The sequence below is a fragment of the Mixophyes fleayi genome, chromosome 3 (genome assembly GCF_038048845.1).
Source record: "Mixophyes fleayi isolate aMixFle1 chromosome 3, aMixFle1.hap1, whole genome shotgun sequence".
In the NCBI taxonomy this organism is placed as follows: domain Eukaryota; kingdom Metazoa; phylum Chordata; class Amphibia; order Anura; family Limnodynastidae; genus Mixophyes; species Mixophyes fleayi.
The window spans coordinates 9,507,807-9,527,567 of NC_134404.1; the positions used below are offsets into that span (position 1 = coordinate 9,507,807).

Here is a 19,761-nt window from a genome sequence, read left to right on the forward strand (position 1 = left end):
CGCTCTCTGCCTTATGACAGTGTGGGACCCGCCGGGACAGAGTGATGTCAGGCGCTTAGCGCTGTCACCGCTCACTAAATACCACACAACCTTCTTTCTTCTTAAAGGATCGGAAATTTGTTCCATTATAAATATCTATAAGGAAAAAAAATGTTAATAACATTAAAACCTCCCCTACACTCATTTGAAAACTAATAAAAAAAAATAATAAAATCTAACACTAAACAGCGGGTACTGCTCAGCGGTACTAACCACAGCCCAACTCCTGGGGCACTTAGACATAACTGAGGTGGGCGGGGCCGCAGAGAGGAGGAGTCAGCAGCAAGATTAGTTATTAACTATTTAAATGTCAACTCCAAGCGCCCTCAGACAACCCCAAGGTAGCGGTGTCCCCCAGAGGGGATGATGAAGAAATATATGATAAAATATGGTGACTGTGCCCACCTTGTCTCCTGATGTCATGCCATAACCCATGTTGGGTCAGGCTAAATAATATTGGAATTAGTGTAAGGTTCCCCCTTTAGTGTTAATGTGATGTGAAATCAGTGATCCAAGATGATTTAATCCTTTAAAATTAAAGCTTTCTGAGTAAGAAGCTAATTTCAGCCCATGCAGACAGGTCAATAGGGACCACGCATGCGCGCTGAGGATGACAGAGATGACGCTGTGGGATGGCACCGAGTACGACGCATGCGCGCTGGGATATAACACTGATAACGACGCATGCGCGCTGGGTTGTTCCACTGATAACGACGCATGCGCGTTTGGGGGATGGCAGCAGGAAATAAAACGCATGCGCACTGGGGGCTCAGGACACCTGCGCACTCACTCACCTCCGGGCTCCGCCCCCTCCATCTGACAGCCGGTACAGTACGTGACGTCACGCAGCGTCACATGACCCTCAGTACAGTAACGGCTCCAACATGGCAGCTGCGGGGAGCTGAGCGCGGGCTGAGCGGACACCGGCCCCCACATGCCGCACACTATGAGGGACACGGCCCAGAGGAAGAGGAGACGGCGGCGGCGGAGGAAGAAGAAGGGCAGGACGTGGGCAGAGGCCGCCAGGACGGTAAGAGACCGAGCTGTCCCCTCACCCTGTCCCGGGCAGCGAGCACAGGTGTCAGTGACGTGACCGGGCCCGAGCTCTGCCCTATGGAGGGGGAGGTAGGAGGGTTCACGCTGTATGATGGTGCAAGAGGGGCACAAACTGTTAATATTGTATGAGGACGTGTGTGGTACAAAGGGTTAATGTTGTCTGAGGGTGCATTGGGCGTACATTGAGTTGGTGTCTGAGGGTGCATGGGGGGGCACTGGGATGGTATCAGGGTGCATGGGGGCACTGGGTTAGTGTCTGGGGGGGCACTGGGTTGGTGTCAGGGTGCATGGGGGGGCACTGGGTTGGTGTCAGGGTGCATGGTGGGGGGCACTGGGTTGGTGTCAGGGTGCATGGTGGGGGGCACTGGGTTGGTGTCAGGGTGCATGGTGGGGGGGCACTGGGTTGGTGTCGGGGTGCATGGTGGGGGGGCACTGGGTTGGTGTCGGGGTGCATGGTGGGGGGGCACTGGGTTGGTGTCGGGGTGCATGGTGGGGGGGCACTGGGTTGGTGTCGGGGTGCATGGTGGGGGGGCACTGGGTTGGTGTCGGGGTGCATGGTGGGGGGGCACTGGGTTGGTGTCGGGGTGCATGGTGGGGGGGCACTGGGTTGGTGTCGGGGTGCATGGTGGGGGGGCACTGGGTTGGTGTCGGGGTGCATGGTGGGGGGGCACTGGGTTGGTGTCGGGGTGCGTGGTGGGGGGGCACTGGGTTGGTGTCGGGGTGCGTGGTGGGGGGGCACTGGGTTGGTGTCGGGGTGCGTGGTGGGGGGGCACTGGGTTGGTGTCGGGGTGCGTGGTGGGGGGGCACTGGGTTGGTGTCGGGGTGCGTGGTGGGGGGGCACTGGGTTGGTGTCGGGGTGCGTGGTGGGGGGCACTGGGTTGGTGTCAGGGTGCATGGTGGGAGGCACTGTGTTGGTATGGGGGGGCCACTGGGTTTTTTCCTCCGGGTGCTCCGGTTTCCTCCCACACTCCAAAAACATACTAGTAGGTTAATTGGCTGCTATCAAAAATTGACCCTAGTCTCTGTCTGTCTGTCAATCTCCCTCTTTGTCTGTGTGTGTGTGTCTGTGTGTGTCTATATTAGGGAATTTAGACTAAGCTCCAATGGGGCAGGGACTGATGTGAATGAGTTCTCTGTACAGCGCTGCGGAATTAGTGGCGCTATATAAATTGATGATGATGATGGGTTTGTGTCAGGGTGCATCGTGGGAGGCACTGAGCTGGTGTCTGAGGGTGCATGGGGGGGCACTGGGTTGGTGTCTGAGGGTGTATGGAGGGCTTAAAGGGGTAACGCTGTATGATAGTATATTTGTGCACAAGGGGTTATCGCTGTGCTTGAAGGTGCATGAGAAGACACAAAGGGTTAACTGTATTTGATGGTCCATGCAGGTAGCTATAAAGCAGTGATGGCTAACCTGTGACACTCCAGGTGTTGTGAAACTACAAGCCCCAGCATGCTTTGCCAGTAGATAACTAGCTGATAGCTGGCAGAGCATGCTGGGACTTGTAGTTTCACAACACCTGGAGTGTCACAGGTTAGCCATCACTGATATAAAGGGTTAATGTTGTGTCTGACGGTGCATTGTGTGAGATGGGGTTAAATCTTTGCTTTAGGGTGTATGGGGCAATAGAACCTGGCAGCTCATATTTCTGGGGTAATGTTTTGTGTTTTACAGTGAATAAGGTGCAGATCAGACTAATACTGTGTCTGTAAAACCTTAATACTGTGTCTAATGGATCATGGAGGCATGGAATGGGTTCATACTGTATCAGAAAGATCATAGGATTGTAAAGGGTTAATACTGTATCTCAGTGCATGTATGATATCTATAGTTAATGCTGTGTTTTGTTGATCATAAGTAAGATACAGAGGAATAAAAAGGGTCAAAGATTCTACAGGTATACGAATGGTTATTGGTATTTTTTATAGCCTATGAAGCGTTTGACTGCATAAGGGGCACAACAGGTGTGTAAAAGGTTTGTCTTGTGTCTAAACGTTCATGAAGGTAGAATGGGTAAAGTACAGTGTTTAGGGAATAAAAAGAGTTAATAATGTACTGTACAATGCATAGGAGGATGTAGGGGTAATGTGTCACAGCTCAGTAAGGTATGCAGAGGGTTAATCCCCTGCCTAGCAGCTGGTTAGGGGGTGTAGAGTGAGAATGCTGTGTCTGTCAGCAGGTGGATTTGAAAATTAAATGTAAAGGATGAATGCTGTGTGTGACGCTGCATGGGGGGATACAAAGGGTGAATGCTGTGTGTGACGCTCCATGGGGGGATACAAGGGGTGAATGCTGTGTGTGACGCTGCATGGGGGGATACAAAGGGTGAATGCTGTGTGTGACGCTGCATGGGGGGATACAAAGGGTGAATGCTGTGTGTGACGCTGCATGGAGGGGATACAAAGGGTGAATGCTGTGTGTGACGCTGCATGGGGGGATACAAGGGGTGAATGCTGTGTGTGACGCTGCAAAGGGGGGATACAAAGAGTTAATGCTGTGTGTGACGCTGCATGGGGGGATACAAGGGGTGAATGCTGTGTGTGACGCTGCATGGGGGGATACAAAGGGTGAATGCTGTGTGTGACGCTGCATGGAGGGGATAGAAAGGGTTAATGCTGTGTGTGACGCTGCATGGAGGGGATACAAAGGGTGAATGCTGTGTGTGACGCTGCATAGGGGGGGATACAAAGGGTGAATGCTGTGTGTGACACTGCATGGGGGGATACAAAGGGTGAATGCTGTGTGTGACGCTGCATAGGGGGGGATACAAAGGGTGAATGCTGTGTGTGACGCTCCATGGGGGGATACAAAGGGTGAATGCTGTGTGTGACGCTGCATGGAGGGGATAGAAAGGGTTAATGCTGTGTGTGACGCTGCATGGAGGGGATACAAGGGGTGAATGCTGTGTGTGACGCTCCATGGGGGGATACAAAGGGTGAATGCTGTGTGTGACGCTGCATGGAGGGGATAGAAAGGGTTAATGCTGTGTGTGACGCTGCATGGAGGGGATAGAAAGGGTTAATGCTGTGTGTGACGCTGCATGGGGGGGATACAAGGGGTTAATGCTGTGTGTGACGCTGCATGGGGGATACAAGGGGTGAATGCTGTGTGTGACGCTCCATGGGGGGATACAAAGGGTGAATGCTGTGTGTGACGCTGCATGGAGGGGATAGAAAGGGTTAATGCTGTGTGTGACGCTGCATGGAGGGGATACAAAGGGTGAATGCTGTGTGTGACGCTGCATGGAGGGGATAGAAAGGGTTAATGCTGTGTGTGACGCTGCATAGGGGGGGATACAAAGGGTGAATGCTGTGTGTGACGCTGCATAGGGGGGGATACAAAGGGTGAATGCTGTGTGTGACGCTGCATGGGGGGATACAAGGGGTGAATGCTGTGTGTGACGCTGCATGGGGGGATAGAAAGGGTTAATGCTGTGTGTGACGCTGCATGGGGGGATACAAGGGGTGAATGCTGTGTGTGACGCTGCATGGGGGGATAGAAAGGGTTAATGCTGTGTGTGACGCTGCATGGAGGGGATACAAGGGGTGAATGCTGTGTGTGACGCTGCATAGGGGGGGATACAAAGGGTGAATGCTGTGTGTGACGCTGCATAAGGGGGGATACAAAGGGTGAATGCTGTGTGTGACGCTGCATGGGGGGATACAAGGGGTGAATGCTGTGTGTGACGCTGCATGGGGGGATACAAGGGGTGAATGCTGTGTGTGACGCTGCATGGGGGGATAGAAAGGGTTAATGCTGTGTGTGACGCTGCATGGAGGGGATAGAAAGGGTTAATGCTGTGTGTGTGACGCTGTATGGTGGGATACAAAGGGTTAATGCTGTGTGTGACGCTGCATGGGGGGATACAAAGGGTGAATGCTGTGTGTGACGCTGCATGGGGGGGATATAAAGATGCTGTGTCTGACAAGTGATGTTGTAAAATGAAAGGGTTAACTGTTGGGCTTGTTGAGGACCTGGTAAACTCACTCAGGATACAAAGCTGTGTGTGGTATAGAGCCTGCTGGTATGTTGCGCCCTCTAGTTGTAATGTCTGTCAGTGCACAGCAATTCATGTGGCTCTCCATGTGTTGTGAAACTACAAGCCCCAGCATGCTTTGCCAGCCGATATCTGACAGGGTATGCTGGGACTTGTAGTTTCACAACACATGGAGATGTTGTCCATGCCTGGCTGAGGCTATATAAAGGTATGTACTTGTATGGGCTCAGCTTTTATAAAGGTGAATTTGCTGCATACTGGACATATGATGGCTACACTGTATATATAATATGTGAGAGTTATCCCACCTAGATCTCTCTAAGTTGTCATACTAGGACATAAGTAACAATCATCTAGTTCTCTCCAAGGCCTACAATTTGTCACACATTAAAGATGTTACTTTATTCAACAACACTATAAAGTAAAGTAAGTGCCCCATGATTCAGCAGCTTGTAGAAGGGATCACCTTTAGCAGCAGACACCTGGAGTAATTGTTTCCTGTATGAGTTTATCAGTCTCTTAGATCATATTTGAGGAATTTTGGCTCCCTCTCCTTACAGCTCTGCTTCAGTTTATTGATGTTTGATTCGCTCTCCTAAGGTCCCGTCACACAATCTCTGTGGGAGTCTGTTCTTTCTCAGCCATTCAGGTATAGATTTGCTGGGGGTCTTAGAATCGTTCTATTGCATGATCCTGGATATCCCAGATCCTAAGTTTCAGTCCTCACATTTTCCTCTCAAATTTTCCCCTGGTATAAAGAGAAGATCATGGAGGACTCAATGATTATGAGGTATTTGGGTCCTGTGCCTGCAAAACTACCCCAAATCATCAGTTCTCCCCCACTCGGCTTGCGGTCGCCATGTCCTTGGTTTGTGGTTTCAGAGAACTGCAGCTTGGTCTTGTCTGTCCAGAGGACAGTGTTCCAGAAGCCTCGTGCTTCGTTCAGAACTTGGTTCCTTTGGAAAGAACGGGTTTTCTCCTGGTTACTGTTCAGTCTCTGATGATGACGGAGGCTTTAGGTTCTCAGAGAATCATATGGTCTGATTTTGGGTGAATTTACGGGACTCCCGCTCCTGGAGATGCTGACATCTGCTCGATGTTCTTCATTTGTAAATAATTTTTCTCACAGTAGAATGATTGACTTCAATTTGTTTGGTCTTCAAACCCTTCCCAGATGGATGAAGACCAACAAGTGCTTCTCCGAGATCATTGTATTTGTATTGTCTTTTTACAACAATGCTTCTTTTCTATTAAGCTGGTAGCACTTCCCAATCATCTATAATGAAAGCTCTTGACTCAGGTTACCTCCTTTAGTGATATGGAAGTAGTAAGGGTGTACTAGCTTGCCATCCATGGCTACTCCATGTTGGCTTATTTATTGTGTGTTATTAATAATTTGAGATTAAATAGAGGACTAGATGATTGTTAATCACCTTATATATAAATCACAGGTTTGGAAGGAGGTGTGCTGTATCTCACCCACCCAATGTCTATGCAGGTAGATTTTGGACAGATGTGATGAGCCATGTACACACATACAACCCTTAAGGGAAGCCTTATTTGTGTCCCTTATCTCGGGGGCTGTGACCACCTCTCACTGGGAACATAGTCAGTGTTGTTAGGTTGTGATGTTTGGGCAATGTGGTACCTGGAAATGAGCAGGGCTGGACATTGCAATGATGCACGGCAACTCTTTCCAGGGACGTGTGTCCGTTCCAGCGTTACTCACTGGGAATGTGAGTCTCCCCCGTTGCCACTAGCCCATGTGCCTGAGTTATTGTAAGGTGAGAGGATTATAACCCTTCACCTGGAAAAGAAAAGAGTGTGAGGAAGAAAAGAGAAACAATGGGAGCTGTACTAGATGGTACGTGTCATCATAGAAACTATGTAAAGTCCTAAAAGAAAAATGTGTGTCACGAACACGCTCCCAGCTGCCGTGACTTTGGGGTGTTTGCTGTATGAGGTCACACACGATTCCAGCCCACAGTCTCTCTACCTATCACACAGGTTATAGACCTACTGAATCGCCCCCACACGGCGCGCACACCCCTATACACTTCAGGTTTTGCCACCACCTATTAAATGCGGGCAATAGGACCCCAATACCCTGTCCCACGCTGGCACACAAGGCTTCTAGCTACCACAGGCTAACAAGGCCCCCATCAGCAAATACAGGGTTAACTCTTCACACCTCCAGACTGTTACACAAATGTAAATGCAAGCACACACTAAGCTTGTTCATCAAATGTATCAACAAATAACACACTGGCATTCAAAGGGTTTACTTGGTCGAGCTATTTCTTCTTAACAGGCTAATGGATTCATTAGAGTATCAAGGACGCAACATGTTAAATTATAGATTTACTATACAAAAGTACAGGACATTCAGATAAAAAATAATTAATAAACCATTAATAAATTGACATAACATACACAAGCAAAAACAGTTTGAAATAAAAGGAATTGAATTTAGAGCATAACTTACAGATAAGTGGTATATTCTGGCCAAGGGAAATTGGCTTGGAAGATGGACAGCGTATCAATGTGAATTGATTTCCCAAAAGTCTGTCAATTTGCTGTACCTGGTCTCAGCCTTTTAAAGACACTTCCACACCTCTTCCTTTCCCCAGGTGGTTGTGGCTTGTGACACTTTTTTCAATCACCATTTGCATGTTGCCTGATTTACTAACAAATTCTACTATGTGCTAACAAATTCTACTATGTGACCTAATATTTCTGTGGAGCGTCACACAAATCAAATTTTATTATTACTAAATCCCCTGTGAATTGGTCCATCTTTTGATATCAAACACGCCCAGATACAGTGTAATCGTAGAGCTTATACTCATTTCCTTAACTTCTCTGTGGGGCAGAATTCTGAATTTGACTTATGAGTTGCTCTTCATCATGCTATGGAGGAATATGTGGTTGATCACTACTTTTATTGATTTTAGTTGGCATATTTTAAAACTGAATTCTATTTGCCTATATGAAGTATAACCAAGTTAGCAGATGGGCTCTGATCCAGACACCATGCTGAGCGGTTCCTAAAAGTTTATTCAGGTGTCAAACTCCATCCCAGGCAAGGCTATGTCTCACAGCATCACAGAGGGGCCCTTTGAAGCTTCCACAGTGACACTCCTATCTTCTCACACTGGAACATCTTTCTGTCTTCCCATTGTACACTTTAATAGCTCAATTTATCAATGTATTAATTTGCTATAACATATTTACACTGCAGTTATGATTTATCCCTTTTTCCTCACAATTATGTGATGGTTTAACCCTTATAAATAACTAACTTCTCTATGTTCACGACAGTGTGCCTTTAATATAACTCAATATTTACATTAGACAAATACACAGAAATGGAAGCATACAGGCACCCTGACCTTTTGGAATGCCCATTATTTTGGGTGCCATTGAAGAACAGCTAGAGATGGATACTTACACCCCCCCCCCCCCCCAATAGTCTAATACACACAGAATAACAAATTATAAATAACACAGACGGTGTGAGCACTGCTATTAAGAGAAGTGACGTTCATGGGTGCGTCTGACACCATTAGAGATGTACAATTCGGTTAAGTGTGGATATAACCAGACAGGTGGGTGGGAACTGCCAGGGTCTCCCAGGAGCCGAAAGAGGATTGGTTGTGCCCAACCTGTTCAGGATTATCAACCATGAAATCCTCTATATACCAGGAGTATGCCAGGGGAGGGGGGTTGGCTGGGTGTATGTGGGGGTTGCATGTTACAGGGGCAGTGACATGATGTGAGGAGAGGATGGAGGCAACAGGAAGCCACAGACTGCGCATCGTATAGTGGAAGGAGCAGGGTCCCCAGCAGCACAGAGTATATCAGGAGATGAGTGAGGACAGGGCTGCATGTGACAGGGGCAGTGACATGATGTGAGGAGGGGAATGGAGGCAGCAGGAAGCCACAGACTGAGAGTTATATAGTGGAAGGAGCAGGGTCCCCAGCAGCACAGAGTATATCAGGAGATGAGTGGTGTGTTAGTGAGGACAGGGCTGCATGTGACAGGGGCAGTGACATGATGTGAGGAGGGGAATGGAGGCAGCGGGAAGCCACAGACTGAGAGTTATATAGTGGAAGGAGCAGGGTCACCAGCAGCACAGAGTATATCAGGAGATGAGTGATGTGTTAGTGAGGACAGGGCTGCATGTGACAGGGGCAGTGACATGTTATGAGGAGGGGAATGGAGGCAGCAGGAAGCCACAGACTGAGAGTTATATAGTGGAAGGAGCAGTGTCACCAGCAGCACAGAGTATATCAGGAGATGAGTGATGTGTTAGTGAGGACAGGGCTGCATGTGACAGGGGCAGTGACATGTTATGAGGAGGGGAATGGAGGCAGCAGGAAGCCACAGACTGAGAGTTATATAGTGGAAGGAGCAGTGTCACCAGCAGCACAGAGTATATCAGGAGATGAGTGATGTGTTAGTGAGGACAGGGCTGCATGTGACAGGGGCAGTGACATGTTATGAGGAGGGGAATGGAGGCAGCAGGAAGCCACAGACTGAGAGTTATATAGTGAAACAAGCAGGGTCCCCAGCAGCACAGAGTATATCAGGAGATGAGTGATGTGTTAGTGAGGACAGGGCTGTATGTGACAGGGACAGTGACATGATGTGAGGAGGGGAATGGAGGCAGCAGGAAGCCACAGACTGAGAGTTATATAGTGGAAGGAGCAGGGTCCCCAGCAGCACAGAGTATATCAGGAGATAAGTGATGTGTCAGTGAGGACAGGGCTGCATGTGACAGGGGCAGTGACATGATGTGAGGAGGGGAATGGAGGCAGCAGGAAGCCACAGACTGAGAGTTATATAGGGGAAGGAGCAGGGTCACCAGCAGCACAGAGTATATCAGGAGATGAGTGATGTGTTAGTGAGGACAGGGCTGCATGTGACAGGGGCAGTGACATGATGTGAGGAGGGGAATGGAGGCAGCAGGAAGCCACAGACTGAGAGTTATATAGTGGAAGGAGCAGGGTCCCCAGCAGCACAGAGTATATCAGGAGATGAGTGATGTGTTAGTGAGGACAGGGCTGCATGTGACAGGGGCAGTGACATGATGTGAGGAGGGGAATGGAGGCAGCAGGAAGTCACAGACTGAGAGTTATATAGTGGAAGGAGCAGGGTCCCCAGCAGCACAGAGTATATCAGGAAATGAGTGATGTGTCAGTGAGGACAGGGCTGCATGTGACAGGGGCAGTGACATGATGTGAGGAGGGGAATGGAGGCAGCAGGAAGCCACAGACTGAGAGTTATATAGTGGAAGGAGCAGGGTCCCCAGCAGCACAGAGTATATCAGGAGATGAGTGATGTGTCAGTGAGGACAGGGCTGCATGTGACAGGGGCAGTGACATGATGTGAGGAGGGGAATGGAGGCAGCAGGAAGCCACAGACTGAGAGTTATATAGTGGAAGGAGCAGGGTCACCAGCAGCACAGAGTATATCAGGAGATGAGTGATGTGTTAGTGAGGACAGGGCTGCATGTGACAGGGGCAGTGACATGATGTGAGGAGGGGAATGGAGGCAGCAGGAAGCCACAGACTGAGAGTTATATAGTGGAAGGAGCAGGGTCCCCAGCAGCACAGAGTATATCAGGAGATGAGTGATGTGTTAGTGAGGACAGGGCTGCATGTGACAGGGGCAGTGACATGATGTGAGGAGGGGAATGGAGGCAGCAGGAAGTCACAGACTGAGAGTTATATAGTGGAAGGAGCAGGGTCCCCAGCAGCACAGAGTATATCAGGAAATGAGTGATGTGTCAGTGAGGACAGGGCTGCATGTGACAGGGGCAGTGACATGATGTGAGGAGGGGAATGGAGGCAGCAGGAAGCCACAGACTGAGAGTTATATAGTGGAAGAAGCAGGGTCACCAGCAGCAGTGATTTGAGGTTCCTATCGCTCCCTTGTATATGAAACGAGGTTTATGCATCCAGCTTGTTTCCTCCTACTTGAAGTCTATTTTTGATCTATGTAATCAGGACTCCAGGATAAATAAATATAGATGTATACTTTACATTTGATTTGGCAGTAAGTAGTTTTGGGATTGTTCACCTTTATGGTGTCTCTTAGTAAAGTAAGGAAAGAGTTGTGATGTGGGTCTGAGGTTACCTATGAATGTCCTCAGTACATGGTCGCAGCGTCAGCGGTGATGATGGAGGGCAGTGGTGTCGGGACCCCTGACTGTAAAGCACGTGGCCTCTGTATGAGTAATAGATTAGTATATTGGAGACACTGGACAGATTGGTTGTCTGGGATTAGATGGTTTTATTTGGAATGGATTAGAGCCGGGGAAGCAGAGGAAGGTGGGGGGGGGGGTGATCTGCTGTTATCTGGGTGATATATGCTGGTCATACAGGAGCATCCTGCTGTTTCTGGGGGTGCTATGTCTGCCAATCTGTGTGTCTGTAGTCACTGTGACCTGGGGTCCGGCTGTCATCTCCGTCTCCTGAGGCCACTGCTAACACTGTGCCTGCGGATCCTGGAAGCAGACACGTCACTGGGAGGACGGGGTTATAGAGCAATGATGGGTAATATGGGCCATGGGTGTGGCCCTCTAACCTTCCAATAGGCCGCACATTACCCTTCATCCCAGTATTAAGATAAATCTACATTTAATCAAAGAAAGGGACACCAACATTTTATTGTAAGATCAGCAAGTATTACAAGCTATAACTAACAAATCTGACTATTCAGTATGGGCTCCGGGTGACCGGATTCTCCACCAGCTTTACAGACAGCGTGATTCTGCGCTTGTTGCGGATGGAGAATGTCTGCTCACATGTGTAAGTAGCACACAAGGACCTTCCTGAGCAGTACCGCTCTGTACTGCAGTAAGCCGGAATCACACAGGTCTTTGCTACGGAGGAAGGAGTTCACATCCCTCCTCCTGGTCTGTGTTGTGGGAACTCCCATGATGCAATGCAGATTTGTTCTTTTGAGTTGGCTGCTTATAAGATGAAGATCCATGTTGTTCTCTGTTGTGTAACTACTAAACTTCATCCGCTGCGCCAGCTCTTGTTGCATAAGACCTGGATCTGCAGGTAGCGCTCAGTAATAGCTGGGGCTGACCTGACGATAAAGCGAAGAGGAGCTGGGGGCCACAGGTAAAAGCTTAGAGGGCCACCGGTTGCTCATCACTGAGATAGAGGTTTGGGAAACCTGGTATGCAGACAGTTCCAAAACCTGACCAATGAAAGGCGCCTTTTCCTCTCCGATAAACTGCTTAATGAGGACAGAAATATAGGAAGGGATGTTATGGTGATTCAAGTACTGAGTAACCTTATCCAGAAAGCATTCTGGACAATAGATCTCATATCTGTACAGGGAACTTTCTAATACTGAAATATTGTCCTTACTTCCTCATCTATTCCAGATTTCAGCTTCCCAGGTTTCTACATATTACAGGGTGATGCAGTCAGGAGTCAGCTTACACTGTATAATTATTATAGGCTCTTCTAGCTGAGAACCACAGGTGTGAAAAACAAGTTTATTTAGGATATCGCATTACCGTGGATATTAAACTAGCTGTATATTCAGAACTGTATCTATAAATTCCAGTAGTTAATGGCGGTGTTGGAACAACCAACTTATGCAGTTAGTTAGTTTTTTATTCACTTAAATTATCTCCATAATGATATTATTAGAGGTTTGTGTCTTCGGAGTGCGGTCTCCACCCAACACTACATCTGTAATAACGGGACGTTCTCATACAGAATGTACCTAATAATAATGTGGGTACCACATGCGCTGCACTCAACGGAGGTGACGCACAATGCTCTATACTAGCAGCGTCTTCTCTACCCCTTACCCCTGTCACACTTGGTTTGTCACTGGCTCTTCGGCGCTGTAGGTTTTTGAGCTATGGTCTGAGTACCATATTGTAGTCTTTCTTCATGTCCTGCTCATTCCTCAGTAATGAAGTAGGTGGGTGTGACAAGATGGCCCTCCAATGCCACTCTGTCTGTTGGGTTGGGGACCAGCTGGGCTTGCCTTGCCACTGTCAACTTTTCTTTATACCAAATGTGCCCCTCCTGTCGCAGTAGGAGGAGCCTGCTGCCACCACTAGGCTTCTTCACCAGCACCTAGAACCTCGTCCTTCTGGGTAACTCTCGCTGCTAGAGTACGCCCTTTGCTGAGCAGCTGAGCTGGTACACCCAACCAGTTCCTTGCTGTGGATGGTTCCCCCCTGGCCTGTCATACTGGCCTGAGGTAGCGGACAGAGCGTTAGTTCTGGATGCTCGGTCCAAACCTCAGAACAGCCGGATAACGTATTAGATTGGTCTAATCTATAGGTTACAGGAATTACAGCAGGTAAGTAGGCGTCAAAGCGGGTTCCTTAAGCAGTTGATGTTTATTAGCTCAGGAAGTCCTGAAAAGGACAGTTACATCCACTAGTTTAAGGTACTGGGAATCTCCAGAAGTACAGATGGTATAATAATTCATGGTCAAACAGAGCTCTTTTTATACAGTTTCTGACTCAACTGTTAGTAAGGGGTAACACCGCTGATCCTAGATGGCTCCGCAAAGGCTGATAAATCACATTCAATAATGTAACATCAGGATATAATTTAATCTTGTATCTAACACAGTTTAACTTTCACACCAATTTGATTTCCTCAAATGTGCTGTCTATATTGTTAGGAGGCTTCCTGTCTCTCTAACTAGACATATACACAGGTAACGACCCCCTGCCGGGCCTTCAGGCCAAAGCAGGTATTTGTCACTTCTGAGATGAAAAGAATTAATTAACCTAATTTAGGATGTCCTTTCCTCCTTTCTTACACAATCACATTTCCTCCACTATGGCTACAGTACATTCCCAGTACACTAATATAACACAGTATCAAAATCAGTACATTTGCAATGATATAAATTGGTGCACTGCGCTATTAATTTAAATGTTTATAAAGTAAGTTATCCAGCCACAACAGGGATAGAGCAACCTGTAGCCAATCGGATCATCAGCATTAATACGTTAAGGGGCATATTTAATTAGCTTTCCCGTCCGCAATTACTGCCGCTGAACGGGTCCCGATAATCGCGGACAGGAAAGCTAATTAAGTATGCCCCTAAGTCGGGCTCCTGTTGGACTTTTGCAGGAAGCCTGCCGTCACCTCCGTGTGACGCTATGTTGTGTAATCCTTACAGAGAGGCCGCACAACTACAGCCAGGTCTCTGTTGCACAATGTTCCAGTTGTTATTAATAGATGTAACACGGAGTTTATTGCGGATTATGGCCTGTGCACCGAGTGTTCATCATTTCTGTCTCTGTGCTTGGGGAGGAGATATGGAGCTTACATAGAGGCCACTGACCTCTATGGAGAGGTTCCTGGTGCATCGCTGTTGTAAATATGCCGACCTATTGGCATGAATGAGTTTCTCTAGGCTGTGTCACACAAGCAGATGTCCTTCTCTGGTAGTTGCAAGGAAAGTTTATGGCATATAGGGCATCATCATGGAAATCTGTTCTTTCTCCTACCCTGTCACTGATACAATCTGCTTCCACATTGTGTATTACAGCTGTGCCAGCTCTCTCGTCCACTCTACCCGGGTACATGCCAGCTTACACTGTCTCATACAGGGCACATCTGTAAAGTACACAGATTAGTGGCAGGTAGGACTGACAGGTAATTCCAGGTCTGCCGTCCTATTCCTGTCATCAGTTATTCTCCAGTACACCCATCCCAGCAGATCTGCTCTATTTAGGAAGAACCAATTATCCTGCACTTGGGATCTTATTTCAATCTCGCCACACAGCCGGTGACATAGAGACACAGATAATATTAATTAGTGTATTCTGCAATGTCTGTGCCTGTCTGACATGATACAGGCCGGGTTCTATATTTATCCTCTGGTACAGAGAGACCTATATCGCTAGTGTAACAGGATGGACCGCCTATGCCACCCTGTCTGTTGTTGCTGGGAACCGGCTGGGCTTACTTTGCCACCTTCCCCCTTTCTTTATTCCGAATACGCCCCTACTGCCGCAGTAGGAGGAGCCTGCTGCCACCACTGGACTCTTTTATGGCATCCAGAACCACGTTCCTTCTGGGTAACTCGCTGCTAGTGTACTCCTGTGCTGGTACACCTGACTTCTTGCTATGGATCAGGGTTGCTGTGGATGGATCCCCTCTGGCCTATCACACTGGCCAGAGTTGCTGGGTAGCGGCAGTGCGGTGGTACTGAAGAGCTGGGTCCAAACCTCGGAAACAGCCGGAGAACGGATTAGATTTAGTGTCTAATCTGTAGGTCACAGGATTACAGCAATATTGAAGAAGTTGTCAAGCAGGGTCTTGAAGCAGAGTGATGTTTATTGCACAAGTGTCCTGACAAGGACAGTTCCACTGATTAAAGGTGTCAGATGGAACATCAGAATGATACATTTCAGTGTACAGTGCTTTTTATACAGATTTGGACACAGGCTGTTTTTAGAATCAGGATGCAATGTGTTTACACAAACATGGATTTACATGCATTGCAAAGCTAACAATATTTACGCTTATCTGTGATATCTTAAAACCTTGCTGTGATATCATGCATCTTAATTTCATCTTAAAGTCTAATTGCATCTTCCTATGACCGTCACACATCAAACGGTCTAATTAACATGAGTCCTTTCTTACAACAGTTGCAGAATACACATTTCTTCCTAAGAAAATAATTCCCCCTAAGAAAAGTTGCCAACCCCAAACAAGACAATTCCTTACACCAAGATATACAAAAGGCTTTCTAAACAAAGGCTTATTGTATCAGATATATACATCAGAAATAAGACGTTTCCTCTAGTAAGGTTAAAACAGAAAAAACTAGTTTTCTCCCCTGGTCTTAGAAATTAAAGATTTCCCTTACCATAATATACACAATATCAAAAATAAGTGCATGTGCAATTATATAAATAAGCGCCCTGCGCTTCTCCTTTAAATAAATTTATACCAGATGTTATTTATACGTGAGCCAGTCACAGCCAGCATGTTCTGTAGCGCGTTACAATCTCACCAGGTGCATGTCCTCTTCCCAGACTAACACCCCCACAAAGGAGGCTCCACTTACGCTTCCTTATTCTGTAGATCCCACACACAGTAAAACCATCACCCAGCTTCCTCTTTAGGACATATACCTTCAGTCAACGTTTCCATTTTTCTTCTGACGTACTGCTTGACCTACCCTCATTCATGTCTAAAGTAGGTCATGAGAGTGAAGGGACTTCAGGACTTTTATGTGTTTGAAGCTTTTTGTTACATTGATAACACCAGGAAACGCGCGTTTCTGCAGCAGAGACACTGACAGGTGTGAAATGCGTCTAGTAACATGTAGAGACGAGGTTGAGTTTCAGTCCATAGAATAAAAGGCTCTAATGTGTGTAACTGCTCCCTAAACTCGCGTTGTACACCCCAGCAGCTGATTAATAACCCCATCCTGCAAAATGAACATGTTTGTTTTTATCTCCGTGTCTATTCCCCCCGATCTGCTCCCATTACACGTGTGTACACTGTATGAATCTAACTCCATGCACGTAGCTGTAAAATCCAGCGTTTGTGTTGCACTCTTGCTATATGTTCATATGAAGTAAAGTTTGTTCCCAGCCCCGGCTCGGGGGTGTAATGCTGCTCTGCTGTGGATAAGAGGGGTGCCGGTCCAATATGGTGCCACATTGATTCTGTATATGAGCCGATGCACAGACCCCTCACACATGATAACTCCACAGTAGTCCGCTCAGCATTTACCTGTACAATCTGAGGGTGTCCTCTACTGTCCGTCATGGTGAGCGCAGCATTGGTGTCGCCCCCTGTCAGAGACCTGTTGTGTGGTCTCTGGACCCCGCTCACTTCTTCTTACATATACTACCACCTGGTGGAAGCCCATCAGCGGGGGTGTGGCATGGGTTGGTTTCTGTGAGAAAAGAACTGTTTGTTTCCTCAGTAATTGCTGCCATATTTCTCTGTCTGTCCCACGTCATGGACTGAGTATGTGAGTTGCTGAGCTCAGTGCCATCAGGGTGAGGTTGTACGGATATAAGACAGTCCATTAGTCTCATCCTACGTGGAGCTGAATCACGTGGTTACATGGTCCTAGATGGTTTCTACTACTGTACGTGGCCCCACAGCCATACACTGACACACATCCTACAGTTTGCTGAGTGCTTGTACATGTGACCAGTATTGAGGTGTTCTGTCCTCCCCCCAGGTGCTGGAGAAGTACCACAACACACCCATGAGCCATAAGGAGATCCTGCAGGTGATCCAGCGGGAAGGGCTGAAAGAGATCAGGTGAGTGTGCGCGACACTATCTGTGTGTGTGTGTGTGAGTGTGCAACACTATCTGTGTGTGTGTGTGTGTCTGTCCGTCCAAGTAACTGGGCAACAACACACCTTCTCCAGGCAATCACATTCTAGCTCTCATACTCATGGTGCAGGTTAAAAAATAATAGCTAATCTAGGATTGGTTGTTATGGACAACACAACAGTTTTCTTCTGCACCATTTTTCTTGAATGTATCCTTACTTGATATTTGCCCTAATACAGGGGAGGCCAACCAGCCAGAGCCTAAGAGCCAACAAATATCCATAGATACGGCAAAGAGCCAGCTGTACCTTTTTATATACGTGTGCAATACCTATACACAGTATAAACATGCGCATACATAACGCACACACATACATTGAAAATAAAACAGAATTTACTAATATGTTGCTAAGTGCAAAAGAAGATATCCAACATTGCCAAAATGTTCAGAATAATCAACTCCGCGTTTACCTTGGTGCTGTGTCCAGCGGAGGAGGGTTCAAAGGGTACTTATAGTCTCTGCACAGTAGCCCCCGCTGCTTCTGTATCCACAGTCACCGTGGAGGGAACTGTTGAAGCGGATATAAAAAAAAAGTCATAAATAGCCAACATGCCCCGCACACCTCATCACGTGCCCACGTACACATCAGCCTCTCTACATGCCATGAGATCTACCCACATGCCCCATACATGCCAATCAAATCTCCACACGTTCAAACAGATATCCCCAAATGCCATCAGCCACATTTCCCTTGCCCCTTACCTGTCACACAGACTCTGCACCCCGCGCAGAGGACACATCCTTCTCCTTCCCTGATTGGATACCAGTGATAACGTAACCACCCTGTGTTATGCAGATAAGGCCACATGCCGCAGGCTGCTGTCAGACGCTCTGAGGTTCCTGGCCGGCCGGGTGATTCTCTGTACCTGTCAGCAGTGCTCCGAGTGCCGACAGCTCGAGAGCCGCGGGGTGGCCACCCCTGCCCTAATATATGTAACCTGGAATGTTACTCTTCAGCCCCAATATTTCCAGAACAGCCATCCTGAAACAGAACATAGATGTAACCATTCTATATAAATATCACGTGATGCAGGCACATATCCATGTCCGTTATCTATAACATGAGCCTTCAGTAATCACCCATGCAGGTGTCTTTGTTCTGCTGACTGGGTACACCAGGGCCTGGGAGCTGGCGGAGATGCCCGGTGCTCAATCACAACCGGTTTTCCTACAAAAAATTATTGTTTTACATCAAAGGTTGTTTATCTCCCTTAGATTGTATGCTCCTCTGAGCAGGGCCATCTCTCCTCCTGTTTCCACCACTTCTAACTCTGCTCTCCAGCTACTTAGCCCTCGTCCTCAAGGGTCCCCCCCCCCCCCCCCCACGTCCACTCTCGCTCCCTCCTCCCCCCTGGGGGTCTCCCTGTCTTCCACGCCCTCCTCCTTGGGCCCCGTCGTTTGCGGATCCTCCCTCCCCCTTCCCCGCCCTCTCTAGCTGTGCATTGAGCTTATTGAGTTGCTGTGCTTACTGTTTACTGTACTGTGCTGTCTCCCATTGTATTGTAATTTGTTTGTCTCTGTACGGCGCTGCGGACGCCTTGTGGCGCCTTATAAATAAAAATTAATAATAATAATATTACATGTTTCACCATTTAGTACAGTGCAGATTATATTCTTGTTTTGACATAGTTTTTATATTGTTATGTATGTAACTTTTAAAGGGAGGTATACACCCGGTAAAGTGGGGTGATCCCGGGCGACAGGCCCTCCGTAGGGCCACAACTCGGTGGTATGAATACTCGGTGCTTAAAGCCACCAAGGGAAATAATACTTCTGTATTCTATAAACGCAGAAACACTGGGAGAGATTACAACCTCCGGCACTGCTCATTACACAGCGCCCTCCTATAAGGAGTCTGACATAATTAGACAGGTGGGCACCTCACTTACAAGGTGTGCCAGGTAGCAGTGCCATGATTTGGTGACCTTTATCCGGGATAACGGTGTCCTGACAAAATTGCGTGATATTAACTAAAACAATGCTGGTTACTTTTTGGTACATGAAGTTTTAAAAATGCAATATAAATATTATATACCGTTATACTAATTTGCATACATGTTAACTTGCATGTGGTGACTATTAGCATGGTGTAAATCACCCAGCAGGTACCTCTACTGCCTGTGTCCCCGAGCCGGGCGCCCAAACCGCGCAGGTTTCTGTGATCCCACTAAACTACAACACACAGACTGTGTGACGCTCGCTTCCACATCCCTAGTTAAAGGGGAGTGACGACGTTACATGAACAATCCTTCATCAACTCTGTCCTGAGGGCATAATTTACCTGGTTTTTTG

General features: G+C 47.6%; 1 protein-coding gene across 4 annotated transcripts in view; it reads left to right on the forward strand.

The window, feature by feature from the left end:
• The first annotated feature begins 849 nt into the window (after nt 1-849).
• ASXL2 (ASXL transcriptional regulator 2) overlaps nt 850-19,761 on the forward strand; it is an 82,719-nt gene continuing 63,807 nt past the window's right edge. For 3 of the 4 annotated variants that reach the window (XR_012689504.1, XR_012689505.1, XM_075201080.1), the window contains exons 1-2: nt 850-1,069; nt 17,311-17,393. Coding sequence is in view for 2 of the 4 variants with exons in the window: in XM_075201080.1 (XP_075057181.1) it covers nt 974-1,069; nt 17,311-17,393 (179 nt within the window). In the remaining 2 variants the exon portion in view is untranslated. The remainder of the gene's footprint in view (nt 1,070-17,310; nt 17,394-19,761) is intronic. The other variant, XM_075201081.1, reaches the window with a different exon arrangement.